This window comes from Nasonia vitripennis, chromosome 2 (genome assembly GCF_009193385.2).
Source record: "Nasonia vitripennis strain AsymCx chromosome 2, Nvit_psr_1.1, whole genome shotgun sequence".
Taxonomy (NCBI): Eukaryota; Metazoa; Arthropoda; class Insecta; order Hymenoptera; family Pteromalidae; genus Nasonia; species Nasonia vitripennis.
The window spans coordinates 3,606,291-3,634,105 of NC_045758.1; the positions used below are offsets into that span (position 1 = coordinate 3,606,291).

Sequence of the window (27,815 nt, forward strand, 5' to 3'; positions counted from 1 at the left end):
GAAAATGTATATAAGTCGCATCGATTTCTCTCTCTCACATACTGCACGCACGTGTGTAAATCTGTAGCCCGAGGCGACAAAGCAAATCACGCCCACTCGAAACGTCTTGTGTGTGCCTATACATTTTCTTGTCCCCAACCCGTGCGGAGATAACGGCCTCCGCGTGTGATGTGTGCCGTAAGCCTATTAAAGCGCGCCGCGAGAGATTTGTCATCGTTTGAGTGCTCTGCGGGTGTCGTTCTGCGTGTGTGTGTGTGTGTGTGTGTACAAATCGCGCAGGTATATATACTGTATACTCTCTCTGTGGCGGGATTTCAGAGGGTCGTAAAGAGGAGCGCGCGAGAGAGATGCATATATGTATACAGTGCTGTATACGGTTTTCGGAAAATCCGCGAACTCAATTTCGCGGAGCTTTGTCATGTTTGGCCCGAGGGAGAGTGGATTTTGAGGGCTGCTTTGCGGGGCTGGATTTTGTTTTCGGAGAAGAGAACGTAGTTTGAATTGGAAATGCGGTCTGTATACAAAACAGTATACTTTATTCCACTCTCGACTGAAATGGCTATACTATTTGTCTCTGAAAGTCGACGTGTTTTTTTATATTCTTGTTTCATTCATTTCGCTCGGGTGTGGAATAAAGTAGCTTTATATCGAGAGTTTGGTTTTAATCGAGATTTATGGCAAACTGCGGTGGCGAATAATATTACAGTAAATCAAGCGCTATGCTGACCTTTACCTCATCGCTTGAGCTTTCCGTCTCTCTCCAATCACAAAGTATAGAGTCCGCTTCAATCCACTATACCCACGCGTTTCAGCGAGCCATCGGCGCAAACAAGCCCTTTCAAATCCCGCTTGAATACAACACTCGTTCAGCGCGCGAAGATCATCGCTATAATATCCCAAACCCTAAAGCACAAAGCGTCTGCAAACACTTTTTTCTCCCGACCTTCTTCCCCCCCTCCCCCCCCCATGATTTCGGAGCTCGTCGTCCGCAATTAGTCCAATCGCCGGCAATATTCTCCGAGAGCCAGACTCTTCTCCGTTTCTTCTTCATTTTTTTATCCTCCTCGCTCGGGCATGCAAGTCTGCCGGATAAGGCTCAACTGTATATATCGTTTTCCCCGAGCCATCTCTCCAGATCGCAGGCGTTGGCTCCTGCACGAAGGCAGTTACTTAATACGTTTCAAGAAGGGATTAGGTCTCGTGTTTCCACGGACTTAACCGTAACGCGCCTGCAGCATCTGCTCTTATTCTCACTCCTTATATATATATATATAAAAGCGAAGGGGGAAACGGAGGAGGAGAAGAGAGAGAACTATACACACACTTCCTCGGCCGTACGTTTCTCTCCGGTGCGGGCGCACTAGCTCGCTTCCATTACTTCCTTCTTTATCTGACACGTCTTATTTGCGTTACGAGGGCGCGCTCGACTGTACTCTTTACGGGGGGCTGCTGCACGACTCCCAGGACAAATCCTTTTGGGGGACATTATTTTTAAAATCAGGCGCGTGTCGCGCACGCTGATGCCGAGAGAGGGAGGTTACTATATCCTGTGTGCAGCGTTTATTTTTCACCGGTGAATAATCGCCGGTAATAAGCGGCCCCGCTCGCTCGTTTGCTTTTCTATGCGCGTGGCGGACTATTTTTCTTCTCGTCGCAGCCTACTACTTATACTCCCTGTAATTCGAGGACTTTTTTCGAAGCTCGAATCGTGTGTTTATCGCGAACGTCGCGAAATAGTTCAACGTTGCGCAGAGTCACTCCATCGCTGCCATAAGAGCACAAGTATCGCTCTTACCCGGCGCATACCGCAGTAGTCTCAATACGCGTAATTAAAATTTTCGAGAGACCATCTGCGCAGCTTGTACATTCACGCATCAGGCGTCTCGTCGTGCGATTAGCGCAATTGCCAAGCGCTCGCCCGGGGCGTTGATAATTTGTAAAGTAGCATTTCTCTCTCTCTCTCTCTCTCTCTCTCGCTTGTATTCCTCTCGATCGTCGACGGGGCTCGTCCAATGAAAGGGCGAGTCGCGCGCGATCGAGAGAGAGAGAGAGAGAGAGAGAGAGAGAGAGAGAGAGAGAGAGAGAGAGAACACAAAGCGACGACTGCTTATAATGTGTGCTCGCGCTCCCGCTTTTAATTAATGATTGCGCTTTCTTCGTCTCTGGCCTTTTTTTTTCCTCTGCCCGCCTACGTTTCACCCTTTTTGCTGCATCGCTGAAGCAGCGGCCTGCGTTGGGTGTATTGTCCCGATAAATATACGAGTCGACTCGCGCGCCTAATTGAGTATGGCGCGATTGGAATTTTTCGCTGTGTGAGTTTGAAATGTAAGCATTGAACTTATTAATTAATTGATTTTGAAATTTTGCGAAGAAACAAAATATATGAAATCACGCGCCATTATTCCGCCCGATATGTTTATTTTCGCCGTATTTTTGTTCGTATATTTCGCGCGTCAGAGCTGGAGGTGAAAATTATGTATTCAAGAATTTCCGGAATATTCAAGTAACCCGGCATTAATGTTTCGTGCAAGTGCATGATGAAATTCAATATAAAAGTTGAGGTGCGCTTGTTTTCGTTAAAGTAAAAATCCATCAAATCAAAAGTAAATAAAAAATGCTCCGTTATTCGATTATTAAAATAGCAACGTATCCTCGCTTCAAGGAACGGCTCTACCGGTCGTATCTTCAAGTGAGGCGTCCAAAGCGTTAAAATTATGCGACAAGCGTACAGCAACAACACGACAATACACCGCGATGTATACACAGTGTCGTCGAGCTCTTTTGTCACTGTTGCGCCAACTATTTAATACTCGCTCACACGTCTCTGTTTTGACAGCTGACACTTGCCTCCATTCATGCTCTACACTTCGCATCGATTCTTTTTCTCAAGTCGGACAATTATCAGCGTCTCGCCGCAGATCAAACTCCCCCAAATCGGTATAATATTCATCCCCGTATTTATATTCCAAGTCGCGTTCATCGTCCCCCTCTATCTCTCTGTTTTGAATAACAACACGGATAATACCCGGCAGTTGCCGGAGCCCATCAATAACTCCTGCGTGCATAGCATCGAATCCGCTTCTCTCTCTCTCTCCTCTATTAAAATCCCACAAATCTTGTACCCGCATACAGGCTATAAGTATACACCTCCGCTCGGAAGAACTTTTCCTACGCACGCGAGCTGCACTCGAGAGACTCTAATCCAAGTTCTTCTATCCGGTATAAATCCATTTCGGAAACCAAAAAGTATTATACGCATCCCGCATTTCCTACGGAACTTTCTCTCCTGCCCCTTTCTCCCAGCTCGCCTATATAAATATAGTATAGTATAACGCATACGTGCACTCGTGTAATGTGTACATGTCCCCCACGTATACGGGGTCTCGAACTTAAACGAGCCGCGGCTGACCTCACATCCGGTCCAGAGAGCGAGCGAGCGCAGTAGAGAGAATGGATTGGAACGGCGAGGGCTACTAAATAACAATAGTAAATTCGTACGCACCGGTTCTTATTTCCGGTGGCAAGAGACCGAGCGAGGACTCGCCGGCGGACATTCATTGTTTGACGCAGTCGCTATCTGTGTGTATACTCCCGTACACACACACACACACACACATGGCTCTCGGCTATATGCGTACTTACGCTGTAATTTACGTTTTCGCGCGTTATTTCTCTTCATAGAATACAAGCCACCGTAGATAGCTATCGGCGTTTCTTTTTCACTTTCGCGTGGGAGGCTGGGGGTATACTTATATATTACACGGCGATGAATGCAACGGACGCGTACACGCGCGTGTGGAAGGCCGCCGAGGCAATTAGCTGTGAAGATGATATAATCGATTAAGAAAGCATTGTACGCGCGCGCGATTCAATCCGCGATGTATTATGTACTTCGTGTAGTGAATGGCCCCGGGAATTACCGGCCACAGAGAGGCTATATAAGAGTTTTTTCCTTTTGCTTTTTCTTCAATCTTTTTGCGTAATTGAATTACTCCGTGAGCGGCGATTGTGCGCGACGGCTTTGAGAAGTGGTACACACGGCCGTTATGCGCTGCGTAAATCATTTTCGTTGTTCGTCCGCGGCTTTTCAGTCGGTAGAATAATGACGCTTCGGATTTTTCAATTTTCGATTGGATTGCTCGGCGAACAACGGAGAGAGCTCCCCGTCATTTCGAAATGCCGATACAGCGATTGATGTATAATAATTATTATGCGGTCGCGCAATGTTCCGTCAGCTGTACCGCATGTCGGCTCTGCGATTCTCATTATTTCGACTGTTGCGACTATTCCGTCCTAATTCATGCATCGGATAATATTGATGAACTCGCGGATACCGGATGTTATACGAGAAGCAGAAGAGCTAACCGAGAATTTTCTCTCTGATTGCAGGCGGAGCAGTCAGCACTCATGCTTTAATAAAGGCCGTGTCCAGCGAGACACCCTGGCGCGCACGAGGATGTGGTGCACACTGCTATGGGCGTTGGCCCTCGGGGTCGCCGGCGGCAGCGCGAGCGTCTCCTGGAGCGACAGCGACTCCGACCTGCTCTTCGGCCAGCAGCAACACCTGCAGCTCCAACAGCAGCAGCTGCAGCAGTCGGCGAACCAGTCGATGCAGGCAGTCCTGCCGCACGACGTCTACCCGGGCTTCGAGGTCGTGCAGTTCGAGGCCGGACCCGACCGGCAGCCCTCGAGCTTCCGGCTGCTCGAGACCGGCTTCTCCAAGTTCTTCACCGTCCTGGACAACGGCATCGTCATGACGACCTCGGACCTCTCGCCGCTCGTCAACCGGCCCGTCAACCTCATCGTCCTCGAGGAGCGGGCCAACCAGACCGAGACCCACGATCTCCACCTCTACGTGATCAACCGGCGCAACATGCTGACCTTCTCGCACGAGCGACTCGGCGAGGCCGAGGTCGAGGAGAACGCCGCCCCGGGCACGCCCGTCGACGGCTTCCCCGTTCTCCACGCCCGCGGCAACTTCCCCGTCCACTACAGCATCGAGCCCGAGGACGACGGCTCTAGGCCGTTCGCCCTGGCCGAGACCCACCTCAAGCACACCGGCTTCAACCTGACCCTGCGCAGTCCCAACCAGGGCATCCGCGTCGTCACGGCCCGGCCGCTGGACCGCGAGGCCAAGTCCAGCTACCGGCTCGTCGTCCGGGCCTCCGACAGTGACTACATCAGCAGCTCGCGCATCGAGGGCAGCGTCGCCGTGCTCGACGTCAACGACAACAGCCCCATCTTCGAGCAGGCGGTCTACAGCTTCGAGCTCTCGCCGACGAACCTCGAGGCTCTGCGCGACGACGCCGACGGCTCGGTCCAGCCCCAGTGGAAGCGCTTCTCCACCATCGGCAAGGTCCTGGCCAAGGACGCCGACGGCGACAAGGTCGCCTACAAGCTCATCACGCCCAGCAACCTCGTCATCATCGTTCCCCAGACCGGCGAGCTGCTGCTGGCCGGCGAGCCCGAGGTCAGCCCCGACCTCGACACCGAGAGCGAGTTCCTCGTGGAGGCGCACGACCTCAGGACGCCCAGCAGGACCGCGCCCACGCCGGCGCGCGTCCTCGTGCGCTTCCTCACCTCCGGCCCGGAGAAGCCCGAGCTGGACGTCGAGCAGCAGCAGCAGCAGCTGGAGGAGGAGGAGCAGTTCGAGGACAACGAGCTGCCGCCCGAGGTGCACAGGATAGAGAAGAGGCGGGTCACCCGGGCGGTCAGGCCCACCAAGAAGGTCGAGTTCACCGAGGCCGACGGCGACGTCGAGGGCAAGGTTGCCTTCCACCTCGAGAAGGAGAACGAGAAGGAGACCTATAAGATCCGCGACGAGAACCAGTGGGTAACCGTCGGATCCAACGGCACCGTCAGGGTCAAGCACAAGTGGGACTACGAGGCGCTCGGTGCCGAGAAGACCATCGACTTCTGGGTCACCATCACCAATCCGGGTAAGCTAATATTCCACGAACTCTCGTTCGGGTTTTCTGAATCTTCGAGGATAGAAGTAACGACCGATTGAACTTCTGACACGTCGTTTTATTGATTATTCTCGGTCCGGAGACACTGTATAAGACTTCTATATCATCTCCAGATGAGGTCACGAGCTCGTGCGAAGACGGTATACATAATTTTAATTCGAAGCAAAGCTCGCACAATGCATAATGGGATTCCTCCCTCGCGTCGGCTGTTCCGACAGGAATTTTTCACTTTTTTTTCCTCCTCGCTTCTCGAGCACGCGCGACTCATTCTCTCACTCAAGCTCCCTTTCACGCGGCTTCGATCTTTCAGACTCGCTTTTCATCGGGTGTACAAAGGTGTTTGTGTTACTTTTTATGCCATATCCACACGTTTATTATATACGCGCACACGAGCTCGGGTCATCGGTTGTCGCTTCGGGTATACCCTGAGCACAATGCACGCGCGCTGCGGTCTCGTGAAATATTCACGGGGCCGATACGTACATCTGGATTTAGATAAGATTTTTTTTTTTAACCACTACCACTACTGCTACAATAATATTCTGGTATAATATCTCTCTGGCGTCTCTCTCATACTAATCTCTTATCTTTTCTGTTTGCCTTCATCGTATGGGCTCACCAGGTTACCAATGTAAGTACACTTTGCTTTCCACAAAGTAGAGCCTAGCACAGTTTGCTTTTTGCTTTCTTTTTTTTTTAACGTAAAATATATGTTTTCCGTATGCTAATTACAAAGCACACTGCGTGGCTTTGACATTCAAATACACGTGGAGCACACGCCTTATCGATTATCTTTTATAACCGTGTGCATGAATGAGTAGCCCCTGCGCTCATAAATAAAAATAAAGTCACATTACACGCTGAGCCTGCTTATCGCGCTGCACGATTTTATTAATTTATGCACTGTAGAAGTTGACGTATTACTGTAAAAGCCAGTCCCTCTCTCTCTCTCACCTACATAATATTATACTCACGATATTTATGACCCCTACTCGAGCGAGGCTTTAACTCTTGAAAATCGCGTTACAAAAGCAGCCTCGCTAATCATCCTCGATGCGTACGGTACCGAGTTTTATGCAACCATACCTATACCGACAAAGACCTATCAATCACGATCGTACCTACCACTTGACCGCGAGTGAAAATATGACTTTACCGTCCACTGGCTCGTGAGACGGTAGAATAAAAATACTCGATTCAATCGGAATTCAATTCAACCGCCCACGCGCTCATGGTCTCAAACAGCTCGAGTATGTATCTATAAACGTCCGACTCACGCCTGTGTGTACGTCTACACACTCGTACACGCACGCGTGAATGGACCCAAGAGAGAGAGAGAGAGAGAGAGGGATAGGAGCGAGAGGAGAGAGATAGAACGGCACTAATTGGATGTACGATTGTGAAATCCCTCAGATACCGACAATCAGCGCGTCATCATTAACATAAAGGACGTTAACGACGAGCCGCCGTACTTCATCAACAGGCCGCTGCCCATGCAAGCGGTCGTCCAGCTCAACGCCCCGCCCAACACGCACGTCTTCACGCTGCAGGCGAGGGACCCAGACACCGACAGCAACATACACTACTTCATCGTGCGCGATCGAAGTACGTGTGATTTAGCTTGATTCTCTGTATTATGAGCGGCGCCGACGTTTTTTTCTTTACTCCTTCTACTTTAGAATTAACGACGCCGCGGCTCGGTTCACGGCATCGGCTTTGTGCTGTATTTTTTGGGTTTTATTCGATTTTTATACGCGTGACGGCTAATTTGAAAATAAATTGAGACGCTGCCTCGTCATCGGGGGCGTGTTGAGTAGCCGTCGCTTTTTAACGAGCGATAAAATTAGAATCCACTTATTACTTTGTATGAATTTCAACGTCGTCGGTGAGTTTGACGAAGAATTTCAGAAATTGAATTTATACCTTCGATGAATTACAGCTGGTGGCAGATTCGAGGTCGATGAACGCTCAGGGGTCGTGCGAACCCGCGGCTCGGATCCCTTCCAGCTCGACATGGAGTACGTTCTCTACGTCAAGGCGGAGGACCAGAACGGCCGCATCGACGACAGGCGATATCAGTCCACTCCCGAGGAAAGGCTATCGATCGTCGGCGGCAAGAGAGCTCCACAATTCTACCTGGCTTCCTACGAGGCCGAGATACCGGAAAACAAGAAAAAGGATTCAGAGTGAGTCTTTACGCTCAGTGCGTTTCGCTCTTTCTCTCGCTTTAGAGCCGGCCGATAAACTGCAGCTTTATAGTCTGTCCCGACACGCAATCCGACTTGGAATTGGCATTCCGATGTGCTCTTTGGCTGAAAGCGTCGTTGCTCGCTTTCAGTCGATTGTCGCGAGCGTCGAGATGATGTTTTTCGATTTACTGATTGGGCCCTTCTTCTTTCAGCATTATATCCGTGAAGGCGAAGTCGTTCGCCGATCGGGAAATACGCTACACACTGAAGGCTCAGGGCCAAGGAGCCGCGGGAACGTTCAACATTGGCCCGTCGTCCGGAATAGTCAAGCTGGCTAAGGAGCTGGATTTCGAGGACCTTAGACAGCCGCACATTTACCAGCTGATCGTCACCGCTACCGAAGATTCGGGAGGATTTTCGACGTCCGTCGAGGTGAATATTATGATCATCGAATGATTATATCATTTCTCGTCAGCATGTGTCACATCACGAATGACGGCTAATCTCTCGTTCTATTTTGTGTCTAGCTGACGATTCGAGTATCAGATGTGAACGACAATGCTCCCAAGTTCGAATTACCAGATTATCAGGCTCACAACGTTGACGAGGACATTCCATTAGGCACTAGTATTATTAAGGTCAAAGCCACTGATGCGGATTCTGGGGCGAACGCTGAAATAGAATATCTAGTCTCGGATGATCATTTCAGCGTTGACGCCGGTGGCGTTATAGTAAACAACAAGCAACTCGACGCCGATAATAATAATTCCTATTATGAGTTTACTGTCACCGCTAAGGATAAAGGTACGATCGATTCGAGAGCTGTCAAATTCTGTCTGTTGGATTGGCTTTAAAAATTGAGAAAATCGTAAAATACTTTAGAAATTTGTATTATAAAAGAGAGCGAGAGTTTACAAACCTTTTTTGCGAGATTAGATTGGAATGCGTAGCAGAATAGCTAGAGAGGGTGAAACGCGTTATTTATGCATATGCGAATTGCCTATGCCCGTCGTTGCTTTCCATGTGCGTGATTATTGAGAATTTCATATCAGGCTTTAACTGACACTGACACTTGACGAGCTGGTGGTTTTAGTTGAAGTATTTCGCGGTCAGCTCTTGAACAGATAACCGCTATGGGGTCGATTAGCCGTAAGCTTGATCTGACTTATATATCTCTGCGGGAGGTACGCACGAGAATACCGCACATCAATTCAAACATGACAGATTAACGTCTATTCTGCCAAGCAGTGCATTGTTATAACCGATTTAAAATCAATTTTCAAAAAATGCTTGTGCGGCTTCCTTGTTATTTATCATTGAAACAAAAGAGCGTATGCTCATAAACAAACAACTTAACCAATATCAGACAATGAAACAAATACTCACCAACGTATTCGAATTACAGGCGAACCATCGAAAAGCGGTACGGCGACGGTGCGAATCTACACGAAGAACAAAAACGACGAGGAGCCCAAGTTCTCGCAGCAGGTGTACACACCGAACGTAGACGAGAATGCCGGTCCGAACACCCTGGTCACGACTGTCGTCGCTTCGGACAAGGACGGTGACAACGTGCGCTTCGGCTTCGTGGGCGGTACCACATCATCCGGACAATTCGTCATCGAGGACATCACCGGTGTCATCCGTCTGCACAACAGCAAGATCACCCTCGACAGGGACAAGTACGAGCTCAACGTCACCGCCAAGGATGACGGAGCCTGCTGTCCCAACGGCGAGAACAACATCCACACCAGCACTGCCGTCGTCGTTGTCTTCATCACCGACGTCAACGACAACAAGCCCGTGTTCAAGGACTGCGGCACTTACTATCCCAAGGTAGAGGAAGGCGCCACCAATGGAAGTCCCGTCATCAAGGTACAGGCTACTGACGAGGACAAGGGTGTCAACGGACAGGTCAAGTACTCGATCGTACAGCAACCTAATCAGAAGGGTACCAAGTTCACGGTGGACGAGGAGACTGGTCAAGTCAGCACTAATAAGGTTGGTATAAACATTCGCGGGAATGAAATGAATTTGTATACTAAAAAATTTGGTGAGGTTAGTTTTTGTTAACTAGAAAATAGTTGTCGACAGCCTGTCGGTGTGACTAGCGTACTTTTATAGAAGCTCTTTTAAATTTATTTTTAATTTATTATGATTATCGTAGTGATATTGAAACTAATAGGCGCGTTAAAAATAATTACTATCACTTGGTACAATGAATTCCTTTGTGACAGTACGGACGAATGATCGTGTTGAGTGCAGTTTGATAATAATGTTTCATACTTAGAATTCAAAGAACGTTCAAATTCTTCTTGAATGATTCTGGCCGTCACAATTATAAAAATATGCATGAGCTTATGCTATTAAAATTAAATTCTTAACACTGACTTTATTGAACTACTAGTGAAAATAAAGAATCGTATTTAATTTTATACAACAATTAAAATTCTGTGAATTGCACTAAATTTTTAAAAAACTATTCAGCAAAAATATCAAGTTTAAAGTTCGCATTCTTCTTCCAAAAGCTAATCGTAAAGTCGATTCCAGACGAATAATGCAATGCCATTTCGCAGGTATTCGATCGTGAAGGCGACGACGGCAAGTTCGTGTCGGTGACAGTGAAGGCTACCGACCAGGGCGAGCCCTCGTTAGAGGGCGTTTGTTCGTTCACAGTCGAAATCACGGACGTCAACGACAACCCGCCTCTTTTCGATCGTCAAGTGAGTATATATATATATATATATATATATATATACATACGACTACGAGCTCGCACAATGAAGGCTTGGATGGTTTTCTATATTTCGCACTGCTACTGCTTCCCAGAAATACGTGGAGAACGTGAAGCAGGACGCGAGCATCGGCACGAACATTCTACGAGTCTCGGCATCCGACGAGGACGCCGATAACAATGGGGCGATTGTATACTCCCTGAGCGCACCCAACGACGAAAAGGGCTTGGAGTACTTCGAGATCCAGCCGGAGTCTGGCTGGATCGTATTGAAGAAACCGCTCGACGTAAGTATCTCTGATTGACGGCGCTTATCGACCAAAAAAACCTCTTGGAACAAATTGCATATATCATGCAAAAGTCTCTGAAAGACGAACGATCGAGGATTTCGAGGTGTTACGACTTCTTATTTATTCAATTTTAACTAGAGTTCAAGTTCTCTTCACTTTTAACTGGTTATCAATATGAATTTCAACTAGTCATTTGTATTTTTGCGATTTCGTTAGTTTGGAATTTGATTTTTTTCGTTCATCACGTTGGATTACTTGTTGCAAATGCAATCGATATACGAATTGATATTTTTGTCATATATCTTTTGAGTATTGCATCGTCACACAAATTTTACGCATTTTTTTACATTTTTTGCGAAACTTTTTCAATTTTTAAGAAAAATTAAGTTTACTACTATTAGTAACGTACTTTAAGCTATATATGAATCAAAACTCTGAAATGTTATGAAACGCCACAGTTTTTTGTAATCTTCACATTCGTACTAGAAGGTTATTGGCTTGATTTAATAAGAAAATAGTTCTGCAAAGTTTTATTGGAGGGACAGGCGTTTCGTTACTATTCAAAGCTTCGGTTCCCAATCATAATCTATATCTTTTCTTAACTTAAGCTTAATTTTTGCTAAAAATTGAAGGAGGCTTGAGGATTAAGAAATTTTGAAATCCAAAAATATAATGAGATGACGCGTTTGTAAAAATGTTTGTAATCTTTTTACAATTTCTATTGCAGCTTCTAGAAAAGCTTAATTTCTAAGTATTGCTCGGCTACATATATCAATAGCATATACATATTTTTGTAATCATGAATCTATGATGCGCACTTTTTACGCTGGTAGTTTTTGATCATGTAATTTATGTGTATCACCAAGTAATTTTGTTGACATATCCTTTATATCTTGACCGCATTGATGGCCAGTAAGCGTTCAGTTGATCTTTGTGTAAATACGATCGTTTCCGAGTAAGTACTTGACGTTCCTCTTTCAAGATCGAGCCACTAACAGACTTGGGTGTCACATTTTGCCGTTAACATTCTCTACATGATATCTGCGTTGACTTACGTTTATATATATATAGACACAAATTCAATTTGCTGTCTAATATATAATCGTAAGGCTCGTATATATATATATATACTAATATGTCTCATACCGATAACTACTTATTTCCTTATATCACTAATATGCAACGAGAATAAGTTTCTTTTTTACGGCACTTGTATAGAATTTTATTCCCATTGACATGCACAATGTGTTCACTATGGTAAATACTTATTAGCTATGCCTGATTTCCTCAAATGCTTCACGTACCTGAATCGACCGACCATTCGGGCCATTTTGACGCAGCGGATCTGTCTGTCTCTCTTTTTCTCTCTCTCTCTCGAGTATAAAGACCTTCGCACGCTGCCAGTCGACTTTTGACGTCCTTAACGATTTTTCAAAAATAAAAAAGAAATGCTGACAATGATGCACAGACGCAGCAAAAACGGAAGAAAGAACTTTGCAAAACCGCGCGGTCTCGAGTCATTTTAACAGAGAAAAATAATTGGGCTTCGCAGAGAGATTTTTTTTTAAGCATAACGCACGGAGAGCTTTGCAAATGATTTCTGATTTTTTTGTGCAGAAAAAAAGAATAAAATAAATAAAAGAAAAAAGTTCAGTCGGCCGGGACGGAAAGACGGTTGATTGAGGAGGAAGAAGACGTTTTAACATGCTACAAATTTACTAACATGTTTAAGCAATTTTTATAACCATGCTACAAATTTTTTTGCGCACTCGCCCTTTTTTGCGCTAAAGGGCCGAGGGAGCTTTCGAAACAGTGTGCCTTTGAACTTTAATGTTTTCTCTCGTAAGCAAAACTAATGTGATTGTTTTTCAAAAGGGAAGTGATGTTTTTTGAACTTCCAGGAGCAGGTGGGAACGACATTTTTTGAGCCCCACGTACGGTGTACACCAACCTCTACGCATTTTGTGGTGCATCAGACATAAACAATTTTTGAACATGCTTGCATATTTTATATGAATGTGTTTTTTGAATACTTTACAGGAACGGATCTCGCTCTCTCTCTCTCTCTCTCTCTCTCTCTCCCACTCTAACCTTACTTACTTACTTACTTACTCTCTTTCTCTGTCTCTATACTCTATTTTTCTCTTCTTTCGTTCTCTTCACTCATTTCCATTATACGCCCTCCGACGTCCTTAATCCTACCTTAAGTGCCTTCTAATAACAGTTTTTCCCATTCCAATTTCCTTCCGCCTTACAGCTACTTACTTACACTCACACACTATCTCGTTCCCTACTCTTCTCTCTCTCTCACTCTCTCTCTCTCTCTCTCTCTCTCTCTCTCTCTCTCTCTCTCTCTGCCTCATCTTTCTTTATCTCTCTTCGTTTTGTCCGTTTGGTTTTTCTTTTTTGTTTTATGCTGTCTCTCTATCTCTTCCTGTCTCTTTGTCTCTTTTGATTACTCTCTCCCTCTCTAGTTCTTCATTTTCACCCCTCACTTTGTTCTCTCTTTTCTTATCTATCTATTTTTCTCATTTTTCCGAATCATCACGACTGACAGATAAGAATTTTTTTGAAGAGAGCGTTCTCGCGGTGTATAAAATAGACCGTAAGCGAAAAAAAGAACTTGTCCGTGGTGTGACATTTTTTCTTCTGTGATTGGGGCAGCATACGACTGTCGAGACCAAGTAACAGACAGATATACACATATAAAGAGAAAAAAACGTAACGTCCATCGGTTTTTGAGTGTCGTTAACGAAGGAAAGCAAAGAGAAAAATTAACGAATCGGATAAGGGGTCGTCACTTTTTTTACTGTATCCCTGATAACTAACCGAATCCCCGTATGTCCTTCTTGAAAGCATACAACGTTCCTTTTTCGGTGCCCGGGTAAACCTCGCCTCCTACTCCACTGCCTCTTTTGACGCATATCTTGCTTGCATGGTCAAAATGCCTGCCAATTTTTTATTTTCGTAATGACGACTAATTTCGATCTTTTTTATTGTTTATGTTTGTGTTTATTGCACCATTTTCTTTCTTCGGATTTGATATTGATGATGATGGTGATGACGATGAAAAAAAGGGCTGTTTTCCAGTAAGTAGGAGAAATCCTTTGTGTTGACCATTTGCTCGAGGAAATAACAAAATTAACCAACGCAGTAACATATATATATATTGGCTATAACATCTTGCTTACCAGCTGTATAGTACTTCTCTTTTTATCCTCTGTACATTTATTTTACTTATTTTCCTACTAATATTGGTTTTTATTTACAGCTTTTATTACTTACATAATATTAACTTAGTTTTATAATTTTATATTTTCACCTTATATTTTTAATTTTCTAATTACATATTATTTCATCAACAGCAATATATTTTTTTAATTTGTATGATAAACGTCAGTTGGTATTTGTTCACGTAAATAATAATTGCATCACATATGTCGAAAATCGTTCGCTTGAGTGTTCCAGAATCAATGACATCTGGACTATAGAAAAAAGGGGCAAGTAGTCGTAGCATTTTTTTTTCTTTTTGCAGGTGATGGTTCAATACTCTATTTCATACGTAGACTAATACATATTAATCTTATTAATTTTGTTCGGACGATTCAATCACGGCTTTGTTTTTCTTTGTTAAAAAAACGCACACTATGTATCTGAGCTGCGACTATTTATATCCCTTGTTGTATACGCAATACCAGCAGACGTTTTTATCATCTTCACGTTAGTTAGCGTGCATTCTTTCTTTTTGGTTTTAGTTTCTCTTTGTGTTTTTGTAACTTCCAAAGAATACCGGAGAAGCGTTTCAAACTTGATCCTTAGCCAATTTGTAAAGTTGAATTCCGCATAAAGTCCGCACTGTTTAGCAATGAACTGTAAATAAAAACGCGTCGCTAGAAGCTTTTCTGAAAAATTGATCGTTTCTCCATGTTCGAATTGTTTTAAAAATTCTGTTAACTCTGTTTCTGTCTCTGTATATTTGTTTTTCAATTTTTTTCAACACTGCAGTACATCAAAAGAGAGCATAGAGTCAAAGTAAATTTTAAAATACAAGAGACGAGATAGAATGGGCGTAGAGCCAATTATAAAAGGATAAAAAAAAACAGAAAGAGCAAAAAGCAAAGAAAGAAATATATAAAAATAATTTCTAATTTCATTCGATAAGAAAAAAAAAACATTGTACAGTGTGTTATTATCCGAGAATGTCCTGAGTAACTTGACGGCCCGTATATTTTGCCAATAGCGAGACAAGTATCGGCTGAAAGTAAGCGCCTCCGACAGAGGGTCACCGCCCTCGTGTGCCGAAGTGGACGTTGAGTTAGACGTCGTAGACAGAAACAATAAACCTCCTGTGTGGGATAAGAATGTATACGGCCCCATTCACATCAAAGAAAATGTCACAGTGGGTACTGTAGTGACGTCGGTGAAAGCCAGGTTTGTATGTCTCGATGAACAAAAAAAAAAAAAAAATTCGCCTAACCAGAGAGAGAACCAAGACACGCCGCGCCGAGCCATGCGATGATGTGCTGACGCCTCCTCTCTTTCATCTCTCTTCTTCTCTACCTGTATCTCTCCGCTGCAGCATAAACTGATCCTCCAAGAGAACTTCGCACACACTTTCCCCTCCCTTATATATCCTTCGCGCTGATGAGACACGGCCTTACGGGGGCGTTCTTTTTACGGCTGCGGATCTCTTCTTTTACGCCTTATCTCTCCTTTGCGCGAACGCGTGTACACACCCACATACATACCCATTACCCCTATCTCTATCTCTCTTTTTTCTCTCTCGTGTGCAATTTTCCGTTTTATACGCCCGTTTTTATACTCTTGCTTTTTTCCCTCGTCAGAGGCATTTTTGGCGCATCGCCGTCCACTCGAAATCGCGCCTGGATTGACTTGATTTCGCTTTGTCTTTCGCCGAGAGAAAAACGCATCAGCGACGAGTCATACGCATGGTTAAGCGCGGCGTGTGCGTACGCGCCGGTAGATCGCTCAGCATTATTATACTATATTATGATCCTTTAATATCGATCCTTGTTATATAACGCATAAGTTGTGCCATAATTTACATTATACTTTTTCGTTTGTTTTTTCTTGTTATTTATCATTATTATTATTACTATGCATATCATAATACTGTAAAGTTACAACACCTTATGTGCGTATATCTCTCTCTCTCTCTCTCTCTCTCTCTCTCTCTCTCATTTGTCTATATTATCTACCTCTCTATTATCTGTCTGTCTATCTATCTATCTTTATACATATACACATATATTTAACGCTATGTAAATCATCATATTCATCACGTGCCAAACAGAGAAAAGATTATACTAATTATACAGCGCAGCGTTCGCACGCCGCGTACATTATTGCGAGCGCGAAGGTGTTAGACACCCGCAGCATTATCTCATCTATAGATGTAAGGCAAATGTAGGTCAATATTTTACAAGCTGCGGATCACTCGAGACGATAAGAGGCTCACGTCTCATTGTTATACTCATATACCTAGTAATTAAGAATTGTTAGATATCTCTGTGTGTGCGTGTGCAGTGCAGCGTGTGAGTGTGTGAATGAGCAATGCAACATATAGGTATTCTATGGGACAGCGGGAATCGACGATCGGGGCCTCGTCACCTCCAGCCTCTTTCAGCGCAGCTACGCCGCCGACGATGCGGCTCAGGCTCACGATGTGTGATTTTTTTCCACGAATTTTTATTAAGCCTTTTTCATTCTCTGAGTTGTTTTTTTTCATATCTCTTATTTTTTTTTTTTTCAAATGACTTACGAGAAAAAACGTTTTTAATATGGTAAAATATGATATAAGGAAAAAATAGAACAATTGTTTTTTGATCCATGATAGAAAAGGGAAAATTTTTGCCCGCAACACCGTTTTGAAAGTACCATAATTTTGTAATTTTTAAAAGAGTATGCAAGCAGGGCTTCTCGAAAGAAAGTGCCTCACTAACTCTGGCTGTTTTTTCTTTTTCTTTTCCATTTGTCTTGTGACGATATCTCTGTCTCTCGCTCTCACACTCTGTCTCTGTTGTGTGGCTGCGACGACGATGGGGGTATAGCGCGAGACTTACAAGCTGGAGGCGATGGCCCAAGACAAGGGCTTCCCGCCCTTGTCGAGAACGGTGGAGGTACAGATTGACGTTGTGGACCGTGCTAATAATCCGCCCGTATGGGACCAAATCGTATACGGCCCGATCTTCTGTAAAGAAAATATGGCCGTCGGGGCCAAAGTCGTGTCTATTAAAGCCAGGTCTGTCACACTGTTAATGCCTACGTGCTACTGCACGATTAATATATATATATATATATAATAATATATGATAATTTTGTTTTTTTTTCAATTTTTTTTCGAACAAAGAACTTACATAAGAGTATAATACCCGCCCTGCACGCAAAAAATTCGTGGCAGTATATTGTTCTTGTGCACGTTAATTGATATTGTGTACGATGCCAATAATTATGTACGTGTAGGGGAGACTGGTCTATCTGTCACAGTACTTTGCTTTTTGGACAGCGCGCGTTTTCGTTCCCTGCGTATTTTTTTCTCTCCTTTTGATTTTTCATCCTCTTTTTTGGCTGATGTTTGGCATTAGAGAGCAGACGCATAATTTTCAATTCCCTCGTATACTTATGATTGTTATTTGTTTACCATTTTTTATCGACGACGTATAATCGACGTTTTGTTTTTGCTGCTGCATACTACTCATGCTCCCTGTTTTTTACTTTCGTCATGGATTTATAACTGTTATTTTTTTTTTGTTTTTTCGAAATATTGTCATGGCAGTAGTAGTGTATTTTGAACATTGAAGAATGACTCTGGTAGAGCCGCAGTAGTATATTCTTTGTAGCTTAACTTTTCTTTATGACATATGTAGGACATCTCTGTTAGAGTATATTATTGAATACATTAATCGATGACCATCGTTTTATTTGTGTTATATATACATATTATATTCTTATTAGTATTTGTTCGTTACATACCGACGCAATATTTTTCACGTAATATTTTTGCAGCCAATAACCAACATTCGTTATATTCTTTTCGTTCGTTTCGCGGCGTTTCCCTTTTAATCAACGCCGCGGCTATGCGCGCGAGTGCGCTGTTGAAAGCTCTATGATAAACCCGTACATGTACGCTGCACTTGAAAAGTTTTTTCCCCGAGTGAAATTTTCGATATTTGAATTTTGCGTGACATTTTGTCCCAGTCTCCTCTATATGGCCGATCTCTCGTTCTCACACACGAATACACACACACGAGCGAGCGCGTTTATAACGACAATCTCAAGCACACTATACACAGCCCTCGTATCCACGGGGACACGCATATTTCATATGTACGCGGTTTCCACACACTCGGCCAGAAGTCGAGGTAAATCTCTAATTGACAAGCGGATTTGTGCCTCGCGCGATATAGCGTCCCTTGTATCAAGCTGACCTCGCTGAATAATAAAGTCACTCGACTCTCCCCTACCTATATTTCGCGCAAAAAGTACGACGTCCGCCCTCTGCGCACGTCAGTTTCGAATTCGCGGAAAAATGCAACATTCATGTTCGGCTTCGCTGAAGCTAGCGGAAAAGTGCATCAAAGGAAGCTTTCGATTGTTCCTTAGTGAAAATGTATACATATATATACAGCTGTTCGCGACAAGAGTATGCGATACCCCGCAGAGTCGTCAGCTTCGTACAGGATACGCGCGGACTTTATTCAAAGAAACCGACATCGTTTTGGAAAAACACGCACGACTTTTTTACTGGTACCACACGTTGTTATTTTTTTCCTTTTTGGATCGTCGGCACACACGCACCGCTTTTTGTTTTGGTCGACGAGTTGGTGATTTTTGATATTTTTTACCGCCAACTCGATCGCACTGCTATCGCGCGAGAGTATCTGTATATGCATATATACTACGAAGGAGACATGATTGTGCCGTATCGTATTTTTGGGCATGCTTCGATCTATATATACTTAGATGCTTTTTTTTGGAGATCGTCGTTTTTTGATATACAACATATTTTTGTGCGTATACCCTGTTTTTCGCTGTTTGTTGTTATACAACCGATTGGCATTTTTCAAAATTTTCCACCTGTACACATAGTACCTCGGACATCCAGTGTTTTTCATGTAGTTTTTCATTTTTGCTTTTTGTTTTCCATATACACACACGCAATAATAACGCGCCGACGTAGGTCGAAAGAGTTTTTGAGCTTTTCGAGCCTCTTTTTCGCTGCATTGCGCAGTCGACGATGCCACAACACGTATCCGAAAAAGTGTCGAAAGCTCTTATCATCGTATAGAACACAGCCGGCGCACGTACGGAATAGATAAGTAGGTTGACTCGCGAATATACCACGTCAATTTTTCGGCGCACGTGTGTATACCTCGATACAGCGCCAAAAGTACACCCACACACACACATAGTCGCATAAAGAAATTCCGTTAGATATTCAGCGAAACTTTGCTACGTGACAAATTGATAAACGGTAGTAGTATACATGTGTCCAAGGATAGAAGGGAAAAAGAGCCGAACAACAAGAAAGAAAAGCGCACATACATATAGAAGCCATGTAGATTTTCACGAGATATACGAGAAGTAAGGAGTCGCCAGCTCGGTGTCGTCGGGGCGGCACACGATGAATGTCAAAACAGAATTTAAAAGGAATTCAAGGAGCGAGAACATTTTGCCAGCTGCTGCGACAAGCGAATATACGTTTACGGGACAGGCAGGCAGGCAGGCAGGCTGTACTCCATATGTATATAATAATGCAAAAGTCGCGTAAAACTTCGGGGGGCCGGTGCGGCACACTTGCGCGCAGTAGTTCTCCATAGAAGATGCAAATCTACTCTCTCTCTCTCTCTCTCTCTCTCTCTCTCGCTCTCTCTCTCACATACACATTTGTCTATACGGCATCGTATAGCATATCCGCTCGAACACAAAGAGCCATACATTTTTGGCACGTCTCAGCGCGCGGCAGTATAACTGTGTACATGCACCTCGGCGCATAGTAAAAAGCCGAGAGAGAGAGAGAGTAAGCTGCAGACTTCGGTGTGTATCGTAGAATAGCGGCAGCAGCAGCAGCTTCCGTAATTTTCTCCTCACCCGGACTTTGGCTTTTTCTCGGCTATATACGTCTACGCGCGGTGAAAGTTTCTTGGGCAATTTCCTCGCCTATGTACATAAGCCGTCGGGAATCGCGAGGGATGTAAAGCAGCAGCAGCAGCAGCGCGCTTCGGTCCTTGTTAATGATTAATAGGGAAACTTGGATTCTTCTCGCCAGCGAGCGCGCAAGGGGCTAACTTTTGAAATTGAGAAATCGTCATTTGCCGACAATACTCCGGCAGCGTAGTGCGCACTTCATCCCCCCCCCCCTCAACCCCTCTTCGCTTCCGTAGCCTTAATAAAACGCGGAAGCGTATACTTCCAAATGCAATTTTCCTCCCCGAGCCCGTTTACGTATCGCCTCTCTCTCTCTCTCTCTCGCTGCGCGAGTTTTCGCGCTCGAGCTTTTTCAGCCCGCGACGTCGTGTCCTTCTTTTTCAGCAGTCCTCGCGGAATAAGAGAATTCGTAATTCCGCTTGGCGTACGCTCGTTTCTGAAAAGTGTTTTTCAGCTCTCGCTCCAATTTTTTCGCGCGCTTTATGCAGACTCGTGACGACGACGAGGGTATAGCGATGAAAAAGACAAGTGCCGCTATGTGCTTGTATAGAGCTGGTATATAGTCGAGCTTTTTTTCCCTTCGACGAGCTTTCCGCAGTTTTATCGCGGTAATAAGTTTAATCGACGACGAGAGCGTTCGCGGTTTATTAACGAACGCGATTATACCCGCCAGTCATAATAGTCGCGCCTCTGAGTAATGAGGGGAAAACGCGGGTTCGCGAGTGCTTGATTGTTATCCGTCTCTCTCCGAGCTTTTTGCTTTCTCTCTTCCGCATTTCCGCGTGATTTTCCAATGACGTATTATTGCGCGCGCTCGCGCGTTTTGAAATTGCGCACCGGTTTAATTAAATGCGCAGTAGTGCGCACTACTACTACCGCAGGGGAGATAATACACGCGGCGCTGGGTTTGTTGTAATCTGATTATCTAAACGTGATATACGCCGATGCTCGTTTTAATTAGAAATGTATGCTATGCGCTCTATACACGGACGCGCGTTTCCGATGTGAAAGCTCGCGTATTATTAGGTTCTCGTGCAGCTGCTCGCGCGAGCGGCAGAATTAAAATCCCCGATGATGTTTTGATTTCGACGAGAGTTGCACACTCGATTACGCCGTGTGTTATTGTGCGGAGAGGACGTAATTTACAACCGGTCGAAGAGCACAGCGGATTTCCATTCGAAAAGCTCGCTTTAACTTAGCCCCTCCGACCACATTCAAAATACGATATAAAGTACGACGGTTTTCCGCTTCTGGCGCGCAAGGAGAGCTTAAATCTCGGGCTGCTCTTTCTCTCGAAAACCTTCCGTTATCCAAAGTGTTTTGCCGCGCTTTTATTTTCGGAAAAATACACGCGATGGTGAATCGCCGATGAAAAGCGCGGTGGTAAATAAATTCGCGATTAGCGCAGTGTCTATACACCCGCGCGAGGCAAATAATTAATCAGCGCTTCCTTTGAAATTCGAATAGCCGAGTCCCGTCCGCGCTTCGGACGCAAAAACAGAGATGTCGAAATTTCCGAAGTAAACCGTACCCGAGCGCATTAAAACTTGGTAACTTTAATGCTGTCTCCCTTTAAGCTACTTTTAACTGGAACACGCGAACCTAAGTAATTTATAAAGCCAATTAGGGACCCTCAAGGCGGGCTCCGCGCGCTCGAGGAAGAAAAAGAAAAAGAAAAAGAAAACGTAACGCGCTAAAAAGAACATTGCGAAGTAATTAAAACCCCGAGCTCGGACAACTTTCGACGCGCTGCGGTATAATAAACGCGTATAAGAAAAAAAAGCTCGCGACGAGTCGTCGAATAGTCGGGGGGCCTCTTTATAACGAACGACGAGGGGCTAAAGCCATCAGCGAAAATTGCGCGGTCTCGAAATCCTGGCAGTCTCGCGGCGCAGGTGTTGAGAAATACGTGCACCAGCACGGCTTTATATTTTAAGCATTTTGCTATTAAGGGAAAAACCCCGCACACCCAGGTAATGCAATAAACGTGCAATAAAGATGATTCCGGACCTTTTTTTTTATATGCAGGCGAAATATGCATCTAAGCTGCAGTCCTCTGCGTGTGCATTTTGCTTGATAAATTCAATAGCAGGATATAATTTCTCGAGTTGTTCCGTGTAATAGATAGCCAGCGAGACGCGCGCGTGATTCTTGACGTTATATAGCAACCGCGCTCGCGATGCCTATATATATATATATATATATATATATATATATCTACACGCAGTCGCATGCATATGTGTGCAGTACACGTGGGGGAGGGGGGCGCATAAAGGGAGAGGTAACGTTTGAATATGCACGCTCGTCAAACAAGACGCGCGCGCGGATGCTGTGTAAGCAGTGGCCCGCATAGTGGCAACGATGGCTAGTCTAAATAATTCGCGTATATCGCTGGCTAATGCTCCTGCGAGAGGTCCTTTCCGAATTAAGCACCCAATTAAGCGCGTACACTGCCTTCAGATTTCAGCGCACATATAGACGCGCGTAAACACACACCCACACACTCGCGAAATTGTACGCTATATGCGCTCAGAGGTAGAGGGCTCCGACGACGAAAGCTCTCCGAAGCTGAGTAAGGGAGTCGCTCGAAGGATCAAAGCTCCTATGTGTATATCGCACACGTATGGGGGGTATATATTCGTGTATAGCGGGAGAAGGGATTAACGGATGAAAGAAAAATATCGCGCGCGCGTTCTATCTTGCCGCGGCTGCTGCTGCGTATAACACGCAAACGACTAACTTCCAGCGCTGGTGCGGGATATGATATACGATACGCGCGCGAGTATTGCGTGTAGTTTCTGAAACGGAAAGAAGCGAGAGCCGAAGGATATGCGGGGAATAAGAGTGTATTGTAGCTATATGTGTTTGTATTGCTGCTGCTGCTACCACTGCGGCATTGTAAAAGTCGAGGCGAAAGGGTTATCTGTTGTTGTGCGGTGTTCTATAACGAACGTTCTGTGCTATATACAGTCGATGAGTTTATACTGTGATAACGGTTATCATAGGCGTTGTGGCGCGTTAGGTAAATCTATATTCTCAGCTGTTACTATATATCTATTGTGTTTTTGGTAATACATATAATTAGATGTCGTTATTAACATACATCTAGACTGTTGTATACTTTCTATATTTTAGTTTCCACATCGACATCGTTCGAGGATCACATAACATATATAAGTCGTATCATTTCTTACCTCCTTTTAGTTTCATCTTCTGTTATAAGTAAATCGCATGCGACTAATATTATACCTTTCGTTCAGAATCGTTATTACTATATACCGCGTCACGCTCTGCGCACGGCGATCTCTGCCTCGGGCTTGCTGCGACACGCGTATCACTATATTATAATGTGTACCGTCTGGCTAAAACGAGCTCGCACTACTTGGAAATGCTCCTCGAGCAAATATTATACGACTGCATCGCGTGCGCTGCTAATAAGCAGCCGTAATGATTGGCAAAAAAAAAGAGAAGCTTCCACCTTCTTTTGTTCGAATCTCGCGCGGAAAATAAAAGTCGCAGCATAACACATAACGACGCATCGATCCGCCGCTCGCGCAGCCTGTGCCGCACGACTCGACGACGAGCTCTACCTATTATATCGTATATATACATATACTCGTAGGTAAAAAATATCACAAAATTTCTACTCCGTTTCTCGTAAAATTGTTTTTACTTTTCTGTTTCCGTTTTTTTTTATACATCACGTCTATTATACACGCAATGACTAATTGTGAATTATACTCTACATCGCTTGCACGCCGCGAACAAGTCCGGCAGGGCATCAGGTCCGTGCACTAGAGCTAAAACTTCTTCTCCGTGTGTCGACAGCTCTGGGATCGAAAATAACCCGGTCGTGTTTTACCACTTAATGCCCGGTTCGACGGCCCAGACCAACAAGTTGCACACGTTTTACCTGCAGCAGAGGCCCGAGAACTCGGTCACTTGGGCGGACATAAAGGTTAATCATCCCCTCGACTTCGAGAGCATAAAGGAGTACAATCTCACCGTGAGAGTCGAGGTACGCACACGAATACATCGTCGAGCTCTCGGCTGCAGTTTTATACAACTTTGGTAGGAATTCGGCTCTCGCGGACTTAATTAATACACTGAAAATCCGGAGCTAATGAATAAATTACAACGAGCGAGTCGAGTGTTATACGCTCTGATGAGCGGGCGCCAGCTGCGGATGATATGCCGGCTATCGAATTATAACTTCCGCGAATCATACGTGAATTATTTAATTAGCATCGTCTGATGAACTTCTCTCGAATAGCTCGCGTTGTCAATTACCGAAAAATCCTTTTAATTGAAAGCACGCGCGCGAAGAGCTTGCGTTGACCCAGTTCGCCGGGGCAATACGTTAAAAGCTCGCGCGATTTCGACATATACACGCGACGGGCATTAAGCCATCGGGATATTGGTCTCTCGAAAAATTATTACACTGCAGTCGAGACGCGATAAGAGTGCAAAGTATATATAATAATACCGGGTCATGCTTCACAGAACAACGGGGCACAGCAGCTCGCCTCGGAGACGACGGTCTTCATCATGCTGGAGGACGTGAACGACGAGATCCCGCTGTTCACCGAGCGAGAGCAGGAGACCGTTCTCGAGGGCGAGCCCGTTGGCACCAAAGTCACGCAGGTCAACGCCATCGACAAGGACGGCACGTTCCCCAATAATCAGGTCAGTGGACTCGAGATCGCAAGCTCCCAATGGAAAGCCGAGCGCGCGTGTACGCGGCTGTATAATACGGGCTAATTTCGAACCGAGCTTGCGGATATTTTTTCAACACCGCGCAGAGTTTACCTGCTGTCGGTTCACCGCGGTAGTTGGCTAATTTAATATATCTGGTCAAAACTGAACGCGGCGTTCCAAGTTTGTGTTTTCCTGCCGAAAAATAACACAACGAACTCGAGAGCTTTCGCGGTGAAAATTAATATAATGAACGCGTGCGTGCGCGGCTGCGTAGGCTTTCGAAAGCGCGGAATTCTAGCAATTCTCGGAAATTAATTTTCCGGGAACTCCGAGCGTTGTTGCCGGATCGTTTTCTGATGCTGTAATCGTACCATACGGCTGTATTTTTAACTTATCGTTATACCGCGTACAATAACAACCAACCGATAAACATCTATTACATTATGAATTCGAGCGAATATACGCGAGGCGGCGAAAAAGTTTCCACTCGGCCGGAAAATTTTGACAGCCCGACGACGGATTCTGGATATATGCGAATTAAATTTTCCCAGAGGGTGGCGAAGGCCCCTGGCAGCCATCCGCTGTTTATAATTCCCGCGAGGAGTTGCGCAAACTCTTATTAAATCACGGTTAAACTTCGCTCGCTGGATTAAACTAATTCAGCGTCCGACCGGCGAAAGACAGTGACATTCTGCGCGAGAGCTGGCAATTAAAAATAATACGAGTAAATATGAGCGGCTGAAGCTGCTTCAAGCTTGGGTAAACGTAATAACGCGTAATGTACGTATACGCGCGCGAGAGAGCTACTTGTGGGACAAGACGGCAGAGGCAAAATAAACGAATGTCCGAGGGAAAACAAACAAAAGCTTTGTTTACCTGCCTGCGAGCTGCGCGATAGTGTGTGTATGTATATACAGAGCTATACAGTCCTCGATTCGTTTTGCTTGCGCAGGTCACGTACTACGTGGTGAATAGCACGAGGAACGAGGGAAAAGATTACTTCGAAATCAATAGAGAGACCGGCGACATCTCGACAAAGGTCATCTTCGATCGCGAGAAACAAGGAGCTTACGCCTTGGAAGTCGAAGCGAGGGACGGCGCACCGTCCGCACGACCTAACGGCAACGGCCAACCCAATTCCGGTACGTATCGATGGCTTATCTACTCTTTTTATTCTTTTATACATTTCGCGTATTGGAAGCAGTTTTGCTCATTTTTATACCCCGGAAGGTAAGTATTGTCTTTATCGACGATCGCACACCGACGCGAGGAGAAATATATATTTTCCCAATCATACCTCGGTTCCCGTATATATAGTGAGACTATTGTTGAACGTGCGTCTATCATATTAACGAACACACCACCCTAAAGCAGCGCATACCGTAGCTAATGATCAGAGATGAAAAAGTTGCGCAGACGCTTTGACGTTCGCCTGTCGAGAATTCCGATCAAAGATGGGTATTATCGAGCTTAGCCCCGAAGAGTTTGGAACTTTATAAAATATGATCGACGTAGCGCCTAATAAAGAAGTTTTAATTAGTCCCTCTACTATACATAACTAGTCCTTTGATAATTTGCATTTCTCCATGGCTCGCGCTGTTTATTAACAAATTCCTGCGCCTCTATAGTCAGCGCGCGAGAGAGACAGGGCATTGTTGCATGTTATAGGCTCGTGCAACTTTGTTGGAAATTACTTTTCCCGTGCGGAATCTCTCGATTATTCATTCGCTTGATCGTCGAGCTTCGCATCTGTCTCTCTCGTTTTGATCGAAAGAAACTCGCTATATCGGAATACTCGATTGATTTCGCAGTTTTGCTCCGCGCACAAAGCAATAAATGATTTCCGGATGAGGAATTAATCGCAGTCCGACCCATATCCCGGCACTCGAAAACGAATGCTCATCATATAACAAAGCGGCGCAATATGCATTACACTCGGGCTTTAAAATACAGAAATAAGAGGTTTACGCAGCAGTCTATCGAGCTCGATGAATCTCCGATATGGCGAATTATAAAATCGCGCCTATAGCCCATCCGATCACATTTTGTAGAGCACTTCTAAATAAAAGAACGAACAGCTCTGCAGTCGATAAAAGGCGACGTGACGGGGAATTAAAATCACCGCTCCGACGAAATAACAGCTTCCGCGCGGCGGCAAGCGACGAACGAGGGAGACAAAGAAGAAAAAAAAACGAGAATCACATGTCGCTGAGCCGCGGCGCAATTGTTCGGAATAATTTTCTGGAAATTCCGCGAGAGATAATCTCGTTGCGGCAACTTTCCTCAATTTATTGCGAGTCCGGTCAGCTTAACGCAGGGCGCAGCCGTGTATACATCTCTCGGCGGTCTGCAAAGCCTCTCATTATAATGCGCGGCAGTAGGAGGAGGAGGAACAAAGCTCGCGCAGCTATAGCGGCGAGAGCTTTCGAAGCGAAAACAAATGCCGCGCGCGAGTCAGCGAAATAAACACACCGCAGATAGCGCGCCGAGAGAGATGCCTTCTGGCGACGGATCGCTCTGTGTATAGGCGAAACTTTTCCCCGAGACGCCTCGAAAAAAGAAGCGCCGGAGGCTATAGAGAGAGGGAGTAACAAGTGGAAGCAAAGTTTCAGCCTCTTCTGGTTTAATAGCATCCGAAGCATTGTAAACGAGTATGGCCCTTTGAAGGGGGCAAAAACTAAACTCGATCGGCGTTGCTCTCCCCCTCCTTTACTTTTTTTCTGAGAGAGAGAGAGAGAGAGAGAGAGAGAGAGAGAGAGCGGAAAAG

The 27,815-nt window shown here is 45.0% G+C and overlaps 1 protein-coding gene across 4 annotated transcripts in view; it reads left to right on the forward strand.

Moving 5' to 3' along the window:
* Positions 1 to 27,815, forward strand: part of LOC100119897 (neural-cadherin) — an 89,897-nt gene that overhangs the window by 19,399 nt on the left and 42,683 nt on the right. For 2 of the 4 annotated variants that reach the window (XM_031922536.2, XM_032597259.1), the window contains exons 2-15: positions 4,390 to 5,939; positions 6,592 to 6,600; positions 7,383 to 7,574; positions 7,909 to 8,155; positions 8,371 to 8,590; positions 8,686 to 8,962; positions 9,564 to 10,159; positions 10,735 to 10,881; positions 10,988 to 11,179; positions 14,260 to 14,271; positions 15,423 to 15,613; positions 24,179 to 24,368; positions 24,854 to 25,036; positions 26,001 to 26,190. In XM_031922536.2, coding sequence (XP_031778396.1) covers positions 4,457 to 5,939; positions 6,592 to 6,600; positions 7,383 to 7,574; positions 7,909 to 8,155; positions 8,371 to 8,590; positions 8,686 to 8,962; positions 9,564 to 10,159; positions 10,735 to 10,881; positions 10,988 to 11,179; positions 14,260 to 14,271; positions 15,423 to 15,613; positions 24,179 to 24,368; positions 24,854 to 25,036; positions 26,001 to 26,190 — 4,129 coding nt within the window. In that variant the 5' untranslated portion in view covers positions 4,390 to 4,456. Of the gene's footprint in view, positions 1 to 4,389; positions 5,940 to 6,591; positions 6,601 to 7,382; positions 7,575 to 7,908; positions 8,156 to 8,370; positions 8,591 to 8,685; positions 8,963 to 9,563; positions 10,160 to 10,734; positions 10,882 to 10,987; positions 11,180 to 14,259; positions 14,272 to 15,422; positions 15,614 to 17,253; positions 17,445 to 24,178; positions 24,369 to 24,853; positions 25,037 to 26,000; positions 26,191 to 27,815 lie in introns of all 4 variants that reach the window. The other 2 variants (XM_031922539.2, XM_031922538.2) reach the window with 2 other exon arrangements.